This window comes from Onychomys torridus, chromosome 9 (genome assembly GCF_903995425.1).
Source record: "Onychomys torridus chromosome 9, mOncTor1.1, whole genome shotgun sequence".
In the NCBI taxonomy this organism is placed as follows: Eukaryota; Metazoa; Chordata; class Mammalia; order Rodentia; family Cricetidae; genus Onychomys; species Onychomys torridus.
In genome coordinates this window covers 31,577,453-31,595,661 of record NC_050451.1, presented here as the reverse complement: position 1 = coordinate 31,595,661, position 18,209 = coordinate 31,577,453, and the positions used below count along the sequence as shown (strand labels likewise).

At 43.3% G+C, this 18,209-nt stretch overlaps 1 protein-coding gene across 20 annotated transcripts in view; it reads right to left on the bottom strand.

Annotated features, from left to right (window-relative positions):
- The window catches only part of Kcnma1 (potassium calcium-activated channel subfamily M alpha 1), a 701,946-nt gene that overhangs the window by 301,233 nt on the left and 382,504 nt on the right, over positions 1-18,209 (bottom strand). For 3 of the 20 annotated variants that reach the window (XM_036199286.1, XM_036199289.1, XM_036199297.1), the window contains exon 4: positions 3,796-3,819. The exons of the other annotated variants lie outside the window; for them this stretch is intronic. In XM_036199286.1, coding sequence (XP_036055179.1) covers positions 3,796-3,819 — 24 coding nt within the window. The remainder of the gene's footprint in view (positions 1-3,795; positions 3,820-18,209) is intronic. 20 annotated transcript variants of the gene reach the window in all.

Here is an 18,209-nt window from a genome sequence, read left to right as displayed (position 1 = left end):
ATCAGAGTTAAGCTATTACATACAAACTGCCTTGCCAAACAAGTGCTGCTCACTGCCGCTTTTACTAAATTGTCAGTGAGAGCACAATGGAAACATTCTGGTCAGCCACTTCTCTACCTCCCTGCATTCCAGTCATCTCCCCTTTAATCCAGAAGAGAAGAGAGAGAAAAGAGATTATGTAGTTAGTACTAGACAGATCTTCACTCAGATGTGTATTCCAGGTACAGATGAGGAGGCCTTCAAGGGCAGAGCTTAAGAGCTATATGTAGGTATGGGTAGTGGGCACAAAAAAACATATGCACATACATGCCCAGAGCCCTGCAGCATAGACATATATTCTGCCATGGCCCCAACTCCACCGTTGGGTCTGTTTGCCGAATGGGATAGCTTAGGCAAGGTAAATTGGGGAGGTGGGGGCAGAGGCCAGAGAAAAGGCTCCAGGCCAGGACAAAGAGCTGAGAACTCAGACACAGAGCCTGGCATGTGGTGGGTTAGGATAAGATACTGGTCACTGAGACCATGCTTTCTCTTACACCTGCCTTGAAAAAGAAGTCCCTTGACCAGGGCAAGAGTATTTATCAAATCACTGTGCTTTCTGTTTCCATGGCTTCTATCTAGACACTAAATGTCACACATGTATTAAGAGGTTCATAGACAATCATCTCTAAACAGTGACAACCAATAGGTAGCCATATCTACACAATGGTAAGTAATGGCCCGGGGTCAACATTCATGAAGAAAACAGCCTGGAAAAAGAAAGTTTCAAGGTAGCTGGGTATCAATGCTTCTCAAATAAGCTCTCACACTTACATAGGAAGTGGAAGAGGCTGGGAAAGGAAAACATGGTCTCTGTACATATTAAAAGTTGTACACAAGGGCAAGCTTCACCAGGTGTGCTGACATTTCATCACATAATAAACTTGCAAATAACTATGACTTCCAGCTGTTCTTACAGGCAGTGGTCAAAACAATTCTTTGTGAGCCTTCTGCAGATTTTGGACTCTGAACCAAGGAGGACACTCGCTGGTTTGCTCCTTAGGTTCTCTCCACTGTCCTTTAGATGCTGCCTCTGGCACTGACACCTCACGCTGATTTTACCTGCAAGGACTTCGAGGGGAAAGCTCAACTAACTCACTCTACAGTTCCAATTCTGATACCTCTCAACCGCAGGTACACTGGAGCAGTCCACTCAAGGGTTACCCCAACAAAGACCTTCAGTGCCGAGGGTCTGCCTCATGCTAATGTTAGGAGCCCTGGTAGCACCAGGCACTGGCAACAGCGGCTCCCTTATCTGTTACTTTTCCTTGAAGAATAAAAAGCACTAACCAGAAACACTTACACTCAGCCTGGGATGAATTCTGTCACACTAATGGCTGGTGATAGCTTTGTTTGACTGTTTTTTGTTTTGTTTTGGTTTGGTTTTTTTTTGTTTGTTTGTTTGTTTTTTTGACCCTGGGAAGAGACCTCGCACCATTTTTGTTGACATCTAGCATAGAAAACAATTATACCTTTATTGCACAAGGAAATAAAATAGCTATGTGTTAGCTCTATCTTTGGCTGACAGCAGAGGCATGGATGCTTTGTTAAGCACTCCTATTTAGGAGTTTTGCACAGGGCCCGCAGCATCACAGCCAAAAAGGACAATCTGAGATGGTGCTGATTAGTAGTCAGCTGATTAGTCTGCTGAGCACAGGAAGGGGGATAGTCACTTCTTAGGAATGTCATAAAGCAACCTGGGCAGTAGAGACCAAGAAAACTATGGGAAATCAGTGGGACAAGCTACCTTCAGAATCAAAGTATCTTCATTAACCGGGCCAAGAGAATTCCTTAGTAAACCCTATACTTAACTAATAATATCCCCCAAGCATATGTTCTTTTTATCTACTTTGAGAAATTAATGTCTTAGCTCTGGGAATAATTCTTTCCCTTCCTTTTTTTTCTTTCCCTCTTGCTGCTGATTCACAGTGGAAGTCATGTATGTATCAAAATTCACTTTATCTCTTTAGGCCATAGAAATAACTCTTGCCACAGTCTCAATGGTATGCACTCAGCTTGTGGATCTAAATTTGGAGAGGAGCACTGTGAACTGAAAGCAGCAAGCTTTTCCTGCGGCTCGTCCTTGCAGTGGCAGCACTGCCTCTGGTTTCTCTCCAATGTCTATGCTGTCTACACGTACCTTTGAAAGCACAGCAGTTGTGGTCTGAGGGGACCCTAGGAGCCACTCTCTTAGGACTGTCTCCCTTGTCCCCATGAATGGACCCTCTCACCCCTGCTCTGCCTTGCTGCAGCCACCCCATCACTGTGGCAGGAAGCGCAGTGTGTTTCCAGGAACAAAGAGAACTATTTCCTTTTGGAAGAGCATCTGAGAAAGACTCAGATGTCTCCTTTTCTGGAGCTCTAGGTAAAAGCTTTCCTAATGGTGAGCGCTTCAACCCCTGGGTCAGAATCACCTGCCTGCACAGGGCTGTCCTCTCATCCCATCAGGCTCCTTTCAGAAAGGAAAACATACCCTCTCAAAGGACTCTTTAGTGGTTACCCAAAGAACATGTTTGAAAATCTAAACAAAGTCTACTTCCGTGGAATGAATAGGATATGTCCAATAGAATAGGAAGAAATGGCAGGTAGAAGGGACTTGACTCTACTAAACACCCAGATATAAGAAAATAGAAATCCAAAGGAGGAAAAGGGTTTTGTTTTACTCTAACTGCTGAACTGCTAAGTCTAAGTATGCTGGGAGCTACTACTAAGGGGCTTCTCCTCCCACAGTGGGATTATCAAAGCTGGATAACACTCCACCTTTCATTTTCCTGTATTCACAGCTCGTTTGTCTGCAACTTAAAACACCCACTTATGTGAAATAATACCAGCCACAGATCCAGCAAGGTCCTAGCTGTTAGGTTTTACAAAAGTCCATCCCAAGAACACAACACAGAAAGACAGGGTAGACATTTGATCATAACAATTAAAAAAAAGAATTAAAAGTGCTTTTAAAGAAAGTCATCAACATCCCTATGGTAAAAGATGCATTACAACAGGGAGAGGAAATGATCACAGTTATTAATCAATAATGCTGACTATAGTGCCAATGTGCTTCCATGAATATAAATATCCTTTATAGTACTACCCTTTTATATATTTTCAAGTTGAATTGGTGGTATTGCTAGATACAATAAACTATGTGAAAGGCTAATAAAGGTATTTCTTGGGGGAATTTATCTTACAAGGTGGTTTTATTAAGTCTATATATTTATCAGATCTAAGTAAAACCAAAATAGAAACCCTGAACCAAAATAGAAAACATTGTTCAGGAAGCCATGAGAAGAGGTGGGACCCCAGGCACTGTGAGCACATCCATGCCAAGTTGGGAAGGCACAGAACTGACTGTCAGGTAAGCTGCTACTTGGAAACGGACCTTATATTCTATACCTCTGGTCATGAACCTTACACTCAACACCAGCTTAACATGAGACTTTGCTATCTCTTTCCCAGTCCTCCAGTCTTGAATTTTCATGAGATGGAGTGCTCTGGGGAAATATCAACAAATTGGGGGCCCACAAGGATGTCCAGGAAGAATCATATATCCCAAGTTTTTGGTGTATCAGAATGCTCCCTGCTGTAATTCCATGCATGCGTCCAGTGCTTGCTACATTCAGAGCTACCAAGAAAAGCATGTCGCATGCATGGGCAGTGCAGGGAAAGGATCTAGTTAACCTGGAGGCAACAACCAAAAGGGTGAGGTTGCAGCATGCATTGTAAACCACACTTGGCCTTGGCTGCCATGCAGAAGAGACCTACATCAAAGAGTTGGCTGTGCGGCTCCTGGGTAAGAGTCGATATGAGAGAGGTGAGTTACTTCAGCAGAGACAGACATGGGCAGAAAAGGTTCAAACCACTATATACAGAACACCATACAGAGCACTGGCATTTCACGTGAAAAGAGGCAGCTTTGGGGCCCAGTGGGGGAGACAGAAAGGGAACACAGACTGTTCTTCGGATTTGACAGTTTCTTGGCCAGCCCTCCATATGCATGTGTTTTTATACAGTGTCTTTTGATTTGACAGATAACCTCATGACATCTGCCACAACTGTTTAGGTGTTTTGAATATTCGGAAGGAGCAAGGTATTGGTGACATAAAGATACACACCATGATTTCCTGCTGGGACAGTTTATTTGAGAAGCAGGGCTGAAGTTGGGTAGATGAATAACAGGCATTTAAGCACCAACATACTGTGGTTTCAGAGTTCATAGGGAACCTCCACGCAGAACAAAGTGTTGAGAACCCAAAGCTTGTGAATGGCAACATCACCCCTAAAAGCTACCTATGCCCCTTAACTTCCACACACTACCAGTGAAGCCATTTTTTCTTACACCATATTCAGGGAATGGAACCTTAGATAGAGGTGAGATGCCATGATACATTAAAAATGACTGATCATCAAACAACTCGAAACTTTTAGGTTCTTCTCTGTCTCTGTCTTTCCATCTCTCTGTCTCTGTCTCTCTGTCTCTGTCTTCATCTCTCTGTCTCTCCATCTCTATCATCTCTATGTGTATATCCCTGTGCATTCTTTGCTGTGGAGGCCAGAGGGCCACCTTGGGTATTGTCCCTCAGAGACTAACTGCCTTTTGAGACAGGGTCTCTCTCTGGTCTTCAACTCACCCAGTAGATAAACTGACTGGCTAGTGAGCCCCAGGATCTGCCTGCTTCCCTGGTTCCCCTGTACTGGCATTTAAAACACATGATACCAAGTCTATTTTTTTAAATGTGGATTCCTGGCAATCATTTTCAAGGCAAGTACTTACAAGTCTTTCCTTGAAAACTGAAAGCAACACTGGAAGGCATCAAGCTTCCTTCAAATGTCAAGGACACATCAGCTAGCTGAGGAGTGCTGTCTAACAAGCTGCCTGCCCCACAGAATCCCGCTCTTTTTTTCCCCTGCCTGGTCTGCTTTCTGTGACCTTGAACACATTGAACTCACTTCATGGAGGTCTGTGCTGTGCTATCATCCCAGCCATGTTGTCCTCTCCCATAGCTCTCCAGTTGGAAGAAGAAAAAGAAATCAAGTTTACTGTTTGTAACTTGCTCCTTTTAATATGCTTTCCTGGTGCTCACAGCTTGTGTGGACCATGATGGCAGCTGTGACAAGGACGTTGGCACACTGTGAACAAACAGGACATAGTATCCAGCTGTCATACTCACTGACAGCAGAGCACCCTCTCAGACCTGAGTTCCACCAGGACATACAGATAAATACAGTCAGACAGGACACTCGAGACTATTCAACAGACATTTCCAGAGTTCTTTAGTGACAACTCCACTCATTGGAAGGACACAAATTTCAATGAAACACAGTTGCTGTTCCAGAATAATAAATACAGCCAAGAGAGGCTTGCTTCAAAGTTCTACCAAATACATTTTTTTTTTTTTCTGACTGGAGACAAACATGTAACTACTCATCTGGGATGTTGAGAGAAATGAATGAGTAAATGTTGACTGCCATGTTAGTGGCCAGCTCTGGTGAACACTGTGTCAGCAACACCCACTGTGACCTCTAATACTCAAATCCAGGTAACAAAGCAGAGGTCTTTGGAATGAGAAGACAATCTCTGAGTGAGCTGGGATGGATTCTGCATAATGAGTAGACACTAATCCGAGGCAGAAGGTGGGTTGAGGGCACAGGAGTGGAGGGGTAAGTGTGGGCAGAGATTTGGTGTACAACAGGACACAGAGCCTCACATATTCTGGAGCTGGGTGGCTTGCATAACTAGGAAGAACTGAGGAGAGACAGGAAGAAGATGAAGCATCTGTATGCAAGAATTATGGCTGGTTTCCATCCTAGAGAAAGCTGGAAGCTGACAGAAACTTAAATGTAAGGGAATGGCAACATTAGCCTTGTCTGATGGTGAGTTAACAACTCTGGGGGCCACACAGTGCAGGAAGTCAAAGTGTTTAAGAAAATGGAGAAAGAGAGGTCAGTTTATCAAATTAAATCCCAGAGGAAAGAAGTCACTTATGCAAATCTTTGTTAAAATTTATGTGGGTGAATAAATTTTTGCAGCTACATGTGTATGTGCACTAGGTACAAGCCTGGTACCTGAGAAGGCTAGAAGAAGGTATCAGATTCCAGAATTGGAGTTACAGACAGTTGTAAGCTGCCATGTAGATGCTAGGAACCAAACCCAGGTCCTTTGCAAGAGCAGCCAGTGCTGTTAACCTCTAGACCATCTCTTCAGCTCCAACCTATGCAAATCTAAAGATGAAATTCTTCCCTGAAGGACAACTAAGGCCACCTTGGGAGTTGCTTTCTTCGGAGACCTGGTGCTGTCAGGGTCTCTTTAGGGACCGGCTCATAATATCATCAAAGCAGTTACCTGAATCACAATGTCCCTTCATGTGTATTTCTAGGTCTTTGTGCCACAAAGAAACAAAAGTACATGGCTCTTTATCTTTTGAAAGAAACTAACTTGTTAGAGGCTACTATGAGGCAGTGTTAAAATGACAGAAGAAAAGCATCCAAGACAGGCATGTTTGTATACTTTGACCTGGGGCAGCTGTGCAGATAGACACACAGCCACAATGTCAGGCACACACCATGTGGTCATACTTAGGGAGGTGTGCCCAGCACTTTCTCCACCTCCACAGCTCACCTCCTAAAGAACTTAGTAATATCACCAGATCCATCCGTGACAGACATTCTCTCAGAGGAGAGAAGCCAACTGGTAATCACAATCCTGGTTCTTTTGGGGCTTAGACATTTGAGTTCTCTGAAGGTGACCTGAAAAAACATTCTTAGAGTGAGGCTTTTTTTGGTCCGAAGAGTAAAGAGGAAGGTTATATTTTCAGGGAGCGCTTTCTCTTTAAAGAGCAACCAAGTATGTTTATGCCCATTGAAGCTCAACTTTCTAGTATAATCATGATGGGAACTCTACACCCTCAGCTCACAAAGCATTGTCTCCCTGTTGCTGAGGCCATGTAATCATGCTTCCTGGATGGCTTTACCTTGGTCCCAAGTCCCTCTGCCTGCAGTCTTAGAAGAGTGATGCCCTAGACTTAACCCCATGGAAACTGAGATTCCCTCTTAGCCATGCACACTGTGGTGCTTAGTAGCCATTCAGTCAGGGAATGCTCAATGTGTTCAAAATGAAGGAACACTGCTAGAGGTTTCGTTTGGGCCTTTTGTCTACACCCACCCCCACCATCCAGGACACTCTAACAGATCTTAAACTGAAAAGGTCCAATCTTCCTAGCTGTCACCTCTAAAGGATGGAGAAAGTCAGTTTCTCACAAGAGAGTTACTTGGGGCTACCAGGAGAATTCTGTTTGCTGACCCAGGAGTTGGCGATACGAATTAACACGGGGTGCAACATCTCTAAGGCAAATAGAACAAAGCAAAAAAGGAGCGAGCTGGCAGAATCCCCTCATCTTACCAGCATGTGCTACAGCTTCCTGGTGTGACAATGTACTACCGCTATGTAACAGAATTATTAGAGATGGGGGTGGTGCACCCCGAAATGCTCTACAGCTTTTGTGATCCTCTTGTAGGTATTAAGCTATTGTGAAATAAAATTTGCTCTTGCAGAGGACACAGGTTCACTTCCCAGCACCTCACAACTGCCTGTAACTCAAATTTTAGAGGATCTGATGCCCTCTTCTGGCCTCCATAGGCACTGCACAAGCAGAGTGCAATTGTAAACATACAAGCAAAATACTTTTTAAAACCTCTGTCCTTCACCTGTATGGTTTTAATGTATTGAAGAGCCAATATAAAGCCTATTTGTGGTTTACGGAGCAGGGCCTATTGAAAATCAGCAAGCTGGTTTCTTTAGAAAGCCTGTATTGGGCACCTGTTGCATGTGTAGTAGCACATAGAAAGGACACCAAAGAGGCATAAGAAGCTATAGAGATGCATGCCAGCATCCTCTCTCTCAAAGGGACATGAATGTAAACAAAAGCATCATTGACTTACCACATGTATTCTCAGAGACAATCCCTCAAGACAAAATCAGCTGTCAATAAACAGAGTCATTAGCACAGTGTGATAAGGTAACTCCTCAGGTAAGCAGATGCCTGCTGGCATTGGACTGAACAATGCTATTCCTGTCCCACACAAAGCTACCCTAATACTTGCTATTCAAGTTTCACTTTTCCTTGCTGGGAGCTCAATGCTCACCCCACTTAGAAGCCAAAAACTGATGTCTACTTAAGATGCAAGGAGATATGAAGATCTACTCCCAGGAGAAACTATTGAAAAGGACTCTGACAATGAACATCAGTCATAGAATCACAGATAAGCAGCAAGATAGGAGAGGCAGACCAAATTTAGAATGCAGGCATCTTATGGGATGGCTTTCTGCCACTGACTGTGGGCAGCATCTACTCTACCTACACTTGCTCTGTCCAGTACTGTTGAAGGTAAGGTAAAGTCAAGGCCAAAAATGAAGGCACAAAGATGAATCCTTAGATGATGGAAGACTTCACATGGCTACTGTTTTCATCTTTCTGTGAGAGATGAAAGGAAAAACAAAAACAAAAAAACAAACAAACAAAAAACAAACAAACAAACAAAAAAAAACAGAGAAATGGGCAAAGCCCCAAAGCTCCTGGAACTGAAGGGCTAGCAAATGAACCAGAAAGAGCAGATCCAGCCCTTCCTGAAAGTAGAATGTGGCAAACCCCTGTGGCTGGCCACCTGTAACTTCACCTGCAGGTGGCTTGGGGTTTTCAAACGTCTGGAGCTTACACCTTCCTGTGTTTAAGTGCTAATCAACCAGAACAGCTTGGCCTGGGAACAAACAAGTTGCTTATTCAAAGCAATTTCCTAAGAGCTAAGAAACTCCTGCTGTTGAAGAAAGGGCCTTCCCAAGTGCTTTTTAAGGGAATGTCTTAGCCAGTAAATAAGAGAAGGATCCCAGGGAACTAGCAAGCTACAAGGACATACAGCAGCTAAGGACTGGTCACTGTCTTGCCCCTGTTTGACTCCTATGCCGGCACCTTTCAAAGGCAAATACATTGGACCCTGAACTCTCAGTGGTTACCTCCTCGTGGGACTCTTTCTGCATCCCCCTCTCTCCTCAATTCACTGAGCCCTTTTCTGACTTTCCCCTCCTCCTCTGTGATTCTTTCTCAGCATTCATCACTGACATAAGATAATCTGTGTCTGTCTCTCCCTTCCCTGCTGTACCTGGAGCTCTCTGATAGGAGTGTAGGAGGCTACACAGTATTCCCCCCAAAAAAAGGTTTAAAGAGAAAGTTAGAAATGAAAGGACAGAGGAAGAAAATAGGAAGACTTTAGAAAGCAGATCACAATCCTTGAGTTGCTAAACCCAGCAAGAGATACCATCGTCCAAAGTAGCTTTCACGTAGCCCCAGAATCAAATATAGAGCAAACCCAAGTCTTGTGATGTTTGTATTCCCCACATTAATACCATCCCAGAAAATGTGGTGACCTCAAGAGACTGACTTATGGACACCTTCCGTGTCCCAGGCAAAGTATGGGTTATTTTTACCTATCACATAGCACACTTGAAGATGAAAGGTGAGAATGATCTTGTAGGTAGCAACACCCACCACCCCAAAATCCATCTGTTCTTCCCACCAAGAAAGGCCAATGCCCTGAGTTGCTTTGGCAGATTTTGAATACTATATTAGGAGGGTCTGTTCCAAGGGATTTGGTATCTGTGTCATTAGCCTTCACGATACTAAATTAATTTCTCATAAATTAATAGGTAACCATTTCCTCTTTATCTGAACAGATATAAACCTGACAATTCAGGATAAAAAACACAAAGTGATGCATCTTCCTTGTAGTTAGATTGTAATTACTTTTTATTGTGCTTTAGTTCAGAAAGCTGGATCCAAACTTGACACTAAGCAGGTTGGAAGCATAAGCTAAAACTCTAGAGATGTGTATACATTACAAGTTAGGAAATCAACTTGAGTCTATCTTACACTTTCACTTCTTCAGGCATCCAGTACAAGAGCCCAGGATCCAAGCAGTGGTGGAAAACACATTTAAAAAAAAAAAAAAAAAAAACAGACATGGCAAAGGATTTTAGAAGAGGATTTGGATCTGCAGGGTCTCCTTGGGAAGATACCAAGCTTGCTGGATAGAAGCTAACATGCCTACTTATTCAAGCTAAGTGGAATATAATATACAGTAGCCTACAAAAATATATGTATCTTACACAGACAAAGAAAGCCCCTAGAAGTTTTAAATCCTTTCTAGACACAGGATGAAGGAGATTTTACCAGGGAGTTCATGCATGTAAGTCATTAAATACTGACTTTCCATTTCATTTGTCCTCTCAAATCAGCACTGATTTTAATGAAGTTTCTTTGGTTCCTACTTTGTGTGTGTGTGTGTGTGTGTGTGTGTGTGTGTGTGTGTGTGTTCATGTGTATGAATGTGAGCTCACAGAAGCCGTAGCACATACTATGAGGTCAAAGGGCAACCTTAGATATCAAGCTTCATCTTCTACCCTGCTTGAGACAGGGTGTCTCTGTGTTTTTTTCCCCCCTGCACATCAGGCTGGCTGGCTAGCAATTTTCCTGACTCCTCCCATCTCTCTGTAAGAACTCTGGGAATACAGATGATCACATTACAAATTCAGGCTTTGGAGCTCTTGGGATTTGAACTCAGGTCTTCAATGTTTATGTGGCGAAGTCTTTTATCCATCTCCTTAGTCCATCATCACTTTTTCTAAATGTCAAGTGTATAAATCAGGATTATTCTGTAGAATTACTATAAAAGTTTTAAAGTTGTCAACTAGCTTCTGAAATAGTGTGCTGTCAATAGGCCATTATGAAAGGACTGGTTGTAATTACTATGAGTAGAGAATTAACAATGTTGGCCTTAATTCTTGGATAAATGAGTCCTGTTCAGGAAGTTCTCAATTATATTTATTTATCATGAGCTTCAACAAAATGGTATGAATTCATATACCACTGTTGCTCAAATGAAACATGACATTATGGTGTAAGTTCAAGGTAGCCCAGGTCAGAACTATTGGCAAAAGAACAATGACTCACCATGAGATGAGAGACCTCATGGTTTTATCTAAATCTTAAGAATGATCATATTCAATAGCAATCCTTTTCCTCCTCTTAAAGTGGTATCTATTAGGAATAAGGCAAATTAGTATAGCTTCATTACTGTGTGAAGCTGAAAACAAATATTTACATCTTATCATGTCCTAAAACTCACTGTTCACTCAAGAAGTATTTTTCAAATTATCAACATGACATGAAATTCTTTCATTTAACTTGATAAAGATAATGTAACATTTATTGAGTAGGGGTTTTCTGAAATTAGTTAGACCATGACAAGTTCTGAGACAGCATTCCCAGGAAGGGTGCAGTTATTGCCAGCTACCTGTCATCATTGCTGAACAGAAAGCTTCCACCTACTCTTGGGAAGGTCTCGATAGAGAGTGCAACTCTTGACTGTGCATAAATTTCCATCCCAAATCTCCCCTTTTCCACAGCCATTCTCTGTCATTTTCTCCAAATCCCAAGTTTTGACCATCTCAACTGAAAAGCAAGCTCCATGAAAGCAGAAACCTTTCACCAAAGCCTAGATGTGTCTTCTAACCAGGAAGTGCTCTGCAAACAAACCATCCTAAACAAATAGACAGAGGGAAGAGAGGAAGAAATATAGGAAAGAAGTAAATGTTAATGTCCTCTTCCAATTTTACAAAGCTACTTAGGATCTTTCAAGTACTGTTCCTCTCAGGGCTCAGTACCAGCACAGGGCAGTCCTCACTCCAATTTCTATTTATATACAACTTTTGTACCACTTGAAAGGAGTTCCATCTCGAACACCAAAAGGACTCATTTGCTAATTTAATCACCTCCATTATGCACTTCGAAAGATATCTGACATCTAATTTTGAGTTACACTTAACACTCCCAATCTCACTCAAAGTAAAACAGAATTATCTCCTTGTTAATTGATTATCTAGGAAAGGCAAAGAAAACATTGACAGTCTGTCCTATGTTAGTCCCAAGATCTACATATTATGTACAATTAATTGAAGAGTGGCATCACTTCAATGTTTACCCACACTTAAAGTATGCTTATGCTGATGACATTGGTTTGAGTCCCACAGATATTAGACTCTAGCAGAATGTGTCATCCTAGGATTATGAAGTACTCATTCAGTCCAAGGGCTCCATTTCTGGTCTCAATTACTACCCACATGATCTCAACAACTTAAGTTCCCTCCCATCTTCAAATGAAGGAAATCACAGTGGTGCTATAAATGGGATGGTAAAGGCAGATTGGCACTTTATATAAATTCTCAATAGCCAGAGACATAGCTTGTAGGCTTACAGACAGCAACTTAAATGACCAGAATTCCCAGTGAGGCCTATGATCATCTGATAGACACCTGCTGTGTGAATGGTCATGGTGATCACTGGCTACCAGGTTGGTGCTGTCCGTGTGGCAGTTCCTTCACCCCTCTTCACTGATGCTTCCTTGGGGTCTGCTGCTTTTCCTCCACAAATACAAGGTGTTTTGTCAACTTGAGCCTATGAAACCCAGGCTTGCAGGCATACTGTAAGTGTTTAAGCAGGGAGTGGTCCAAGAGCGACTTCAGAACTCTGAATACCAGCACATGCCACTCTAATTTTTCTATTGACAGTTCTGCTGAGAAAAGATAACCAGGGATGATGGTCAGCTCTGAGCCGAGAATCAGGAATGCAGACTGTGTCACTGGGTAAATTCACCTCCTCTGTATAACCAGTTGGTGGGCTTTGCTGGCCTTCAGAACATCACTGTGGCTGCTCCACACCAGGTATCAGTCTGTCTTCTGCTTTGCACCTTCTTGCTTCTAACACAGTGGACAGTGGAACACCAACTGGCTGACATCCTGCTGATAAGAATCTATTCTCCTTATTGGTTCTGGTGCAGAGTTTTTGAAGGTGAGGAAAGTCAAGTAAGCTGTGCCACACCAGCCTGAGACCCCTTCCTAAGTTCCAGTTTTCCAGGATTTGCTTGCTCATGGCACTTCCCTGTGCTGGGTGCCACCTTCCAGAGCTGTGTGTTGACCACCCCCAGCAAATCTACATGCAAAAATGAAAGCCTTCTGTAGGACAGCATCTTAGAGCACTGTGGAAACCAAAGGGCAGATGGAGACATCCAAAGGAAACATTGCTTAACTTACATGGTCCACTCCAGAGGCACACAATGAACAAATACACAGGGGAAGGAAATGGACAGTCATGCCTCTATCTGAGACTTAAAAGCATACCCCTCACACACACATGTGTGACTGCAGCTCTACAGTTTGTTAATTTTTTTCATCCATGCATGAAATTAACCAAGTACATTGTACCCCTACCATGACCCAGAATAGTACTGAGGCTTATTTCTGTAGCTGTGTTAAGTGCACACACCAGATATTATGTGTACTTTTGCACCAATCCATAGCTTGTCTCAACTTTTGTGAAGATCCCAGGGCAGAAGCTGAGCAACCCTGGTACTCAGTGGTTCTCAGTACTCAGCTGTGCTCAGCTGGGTAATTTCCCTAAGTATATATGTACTTAAGTAGTACCTACCAATTATATCTCTTTGGTAGAGTTCAACTGTGGTGTTCCCACTATTCCAGATGTGCTTTTACCAACCACCTAATAATGAAGACTCTTTATTCTCCTTTAGGGTACAGAAGCAGTGGGTGGCAAGGGCTCTGTATCAGGTATAGGGCAGTGGTGATTCTTATCTTCGTTAACATGTATAAACTGCATATATTCACAGCATGCAGTGTCCAGCATGTACAGGTCAAACCAGTGACATTAGCATTTCCTCCTCTTGGTCATTTCTTTGGGTTGGGAACCTTAGAACTTCTCTCTTGTAGATCACCATAGGTCACTGTGAGCTGGTTACTCCACTACACAGTGGGACACTAGAACCTCCTCTCTGACCGCTTTGGTATCTAACCTCCTTTGACTTACCTCACCCTCCCAGCCTCTAGTAAGCATTATTGGACACTGAAATCAACATTTTAGCTTCTGCATATGAGTACAAACATGCAATATTGATCTTTTAGTACACGACTTACTTCACTTAACACAGTATCTGCCAGGTCTATCATGCTGCTGCGAATAACCAGATTTCATTCTTTTGGGGGCCGATTCATATTTCATTTTGTATAGACATCACTGCATTTTTTTTATGGTGCTGGAGATTGAATGCAGGCCCTCATGCACACTAAGTAAGCCCTCTATGAACTAAGCTCCATGCCCTAGACACACTGTTTTATTTGGGCTCTGAGAGTTAAGCCAGAGAATACCTATTTTCCAGAAAATATCATGCTTCTAGGATACTGTTTCCACAGTGTGGATGGGGTACCTATGACATGGTACCAAGTTCAAATTTTCCAAAGCCCCAAGATTACACAAAGGGCAAGCAATCATGTGTACACCATGTATTATAGGACCAAGTTGTATGCCCATTCAAATTTTGTCTCACAAATTCTACTCAAAGAGAACCTGAGAGGATACTGGCCCAGAAGTCTTATCCTGCAAAGGACAGACCTTCCTGCCCTGTCTACATAGATTTGGGATCCTGGGTGCCATTCTTAACATCTATACTTGGACTTCCTGTCCAGGGGGGCAACAAACTTAAAGTCAGAAATTCCAGAAAGACATAGGTAAGGAGGGCTAAGGGTAAATTTATCAATTTGAGTTGTGTTAGCATGATTCTGTGATCTGCCTCAGAATACACTGTATGATTTTTAACCACTAAATCAGACTTGTTCTTCCCCACCCCACCCACCCCATTCCACTCCACATGCCACATCCATACTCCTCTGACTCTCCTCATTCCTGCTGTTTTCGTCCTACCATTCTTAGGAAGCCCTGGAGGTTCAGGAATAAATCATGGCATGGGGCACATAGTGGTATCCTGTACTTGGTTGATACCCTCCATATTGTCTTTGAGGAAAATATGATTAACTTCTTGATGACTTGATTTCCCACCATTACCCTGAAGATCTAAACAGATCATGTAATTCCTTCCACTTGAAAACTGGTTTCAAAACGCCATCTTCTTTTGTGTTCTATTCTTGTTCTCAGGGCAACTGCCGACATACGCACAGTTCTGGATTTTATTTTAAGTAATTTGTAGTTGACTATCGTTTATTTGTGCAATTGGTATAATTAAATCTAATTATATAATTGGTGAAAGACTGAGTAATCACATAATTAGAATGTGCAATAATAACTGTTGCAATCCCATTGTTATGACGTGTAATGATACAATTATGATGTGGAACAATGAGGTGGCATTCATAGGGTACACGACAAAGAAAGGACCCTCCTGGCCTTCCTACGTGGAACTCAGCAAAGGATGGAGCTCTGGACAGCAGCTGCCAGCATCCATCACTATCTGCTAATCTAAGCCCGGAGAGTGATGATCTGGAACATCAACTCTGGAGGAGGGGCAAAGTACTTGTGGCCAGACACTCCAAAACCCAAACTGCCCAACAGCTGTCCCTGAAGTTCAGAGTGGACTGTGGGTTCCCCAAACTTCTCCATGCTGTTCTCAATTTTAAAAAACTCCATTGGGGCACATGAACAGGGTAGCAAAGGACCTCGTGGTCAAGCGCACTATTACAAGTTGTCTCGGGATGACGGCTGGGGAGGAAGTGCCAGGCTCTGTCCTTCTTAGGCATGCTAACACTTGCCATCTTCCTAATAGGGGCATGGAGATAGACCACAAGGAAGGAGCTATCTCAGCTTTTACTCTCTTAATTGGCTATGACCCCAAACCTCACTGCAGGCAGTCCTCCCATTCCTGGTCCCCAGGCTGGATGAGTTGAACAGCAGCAACTGCTCACTCTTCCACACTCTGTGCCCTCCTGCTCATGTCTCCTACTTGATTTCTCTCAGAGAAGCCTGCACGTCCTAGATCCCCCAGCTGGCAGCCCTCAGCTCAGCTCTGAGCCCTACTTGTATATTTCTGCTGCTCATCAACCTGCCCTTCCCCCACCTCCCACCCCTATGCTACACCAGTACCTGGGAATCTGCAGATCTCTAGGAAACACTGTACAGGCCAAGGGACTGGTTTTCACTCTCAATGTGTACCTCAGTACTAATGGTCAAACTGCCATTTCTCTCAAATTGTTTGCTTTCTAAGGCAACTATTTTAGTTTTTCTTCTTTCTTTGCACTTCATCAGTTTCTGCGACTATAATGAAATACCTGAGGCTAGGTACTTTATAACGATCAACTATTTGACTTGCAGGTCAAGAGGCTCCAGGCATCACACTGGCATCACCTTCGCTCTGGTAAGGTCCTTAAGGAGGATGGCATCATAATAGTAGGAGAACATGCTACATGGAGAGGTCAAGACAGGAATTCAGAGCACTGGGAAGGTTCTATCTTGTAACCTCTCGCTTGGCCACACTTCTGAAAGGTTTCATCACTTCTCAGCATCATCTAAAGACCAGAATCCTAACACAGGGACCTGCAGGGAACAAATCACTTCTAAGCCACAACACTTCTCTCTTTTTTCCTGGTCCCTGCCTGTACCACCAGTTCCGCTGATGCTCAGTTCATAATGCCAATGAATTCAAGCAAGAAATGGAACCAAGTCTCATTCTTTCCCACTAACGACCCACCCACTCTGTACTCATACATGTGCAAGCACCTTCTTCTAGCCTCTCTTCAGGTAAGAGACCAAGGCTCCCTAAATGAACCTTCAGCCTGCTCTGTCCAAGGTGCCACAGCAATTATCCCTTGCTACGGAGCTCTGGTGCCGACATGCAAAGTGACTTCCTTCCAGAAGCCTGACACGGGCTCTTTGCTTCAGCCTACCTGACACTACTCACCTTGTCGTCCACTAACTCTTCACAGGGACACTGACCATATCCGTGTCAAACCCCACAGGGAATTCTGAGCCCCTGTCTTCCCAGCGTTTGGCAGGCAGCCACTCCCTCTTCCCTGAAGCAGTCTCCTGCCACCACCCCCATCTTCTCAGTGATGTTCTTCCTCAGTTTCCCATCCAGGTTTCTCCTGCTCCATTCTGCTCTGGAATGTCCACAAACCTCTCACTTCATCCTCAGACATTATCCTGTTAACAGTTCAATGTAAAATGTTTCCCACAGGCTTGTGTCCCCAGCTGGCTGTTTTTTTTTTTGGGGGGGGGGTGGAACAATTGGGATGGTACACTAAGATGGGTCACTCAGAGAAGACACTGCAAGTTACCTACTGCCACTTCCTTCTTTCAGGTGGTTAATGCCTCTTTGTCTCCTGGTGTGATCAGCTGCCTCACAAGCTCACAAGCCAGCGCGGAATGTCCCAGCCTTTCCTGTCCTAACACTGAGAGCTCAAATCAACCCCTGGGTCCCTTGTGTCAGAGACTATCTCCACAATGAGAAAAGTGGGCCACACACACAAAGAAGACAGCGAAGGAGGCAGGAGATTTGCTGAGAAGTAAGGTTCCAGCAGGAGACCCAGAGGGAAGGGGGAGAAGAGGAGAGTGGGGCGTGTAAAAATGTATCATGATAGAAATGTATGAAACTGTCGAATATATCCAGCAATCCATCAACCTCAGGGCCCACTCGGGTGGACAGAGAGAAGGAAGAGGAATGGGTAAGAGATTAAGATTGGAGCACGGAACCAGACGCCCAATCAGACAATTTTCAGACATGACAGTCCCTTGAGCCACCATTACTAAGTTTCATGGTTGTGAAAACTGGTCAGCTTCCTTCTAGGAGGTTCTGTGATTACGTCACCCAGCCTAGTAAAAACAACAAAAAAACAAAAAAAACAGTGCTTGTCCCTTTGTTACCAACATCACGTGAGATGGCTTCAGGCCCAAAGAATCACATATAAGTAATATATAACCATTTGCTCAGCTTCAAAAAATGTAAATTACTCAATTTCACAAATCTAAGTTAGCACTAACCAAAAAATTTTATTTGATGAATCACCAAGAAACAAAAAATGATCAGGCCAGGCTGTAGTCAGACACTCATCCTGAGAGAGTTATTTACTTACTCACTTACTAGAGACTGTGCATCCTGATACTTCCCAGACCGGCCTTAAATTCTTGGGTTTACAAGCTCCTTCTGCCCCAGCTCTCCCTATAGCTAGCACCACAGGTGAGTGTTACCATGCCTAATTCTGTTGATTGGTTTTAATTTATTGAATTCATTTTTTGTAAGACTATTTTTTGGGTACCTTTGAATTCTCTACCTTCAGT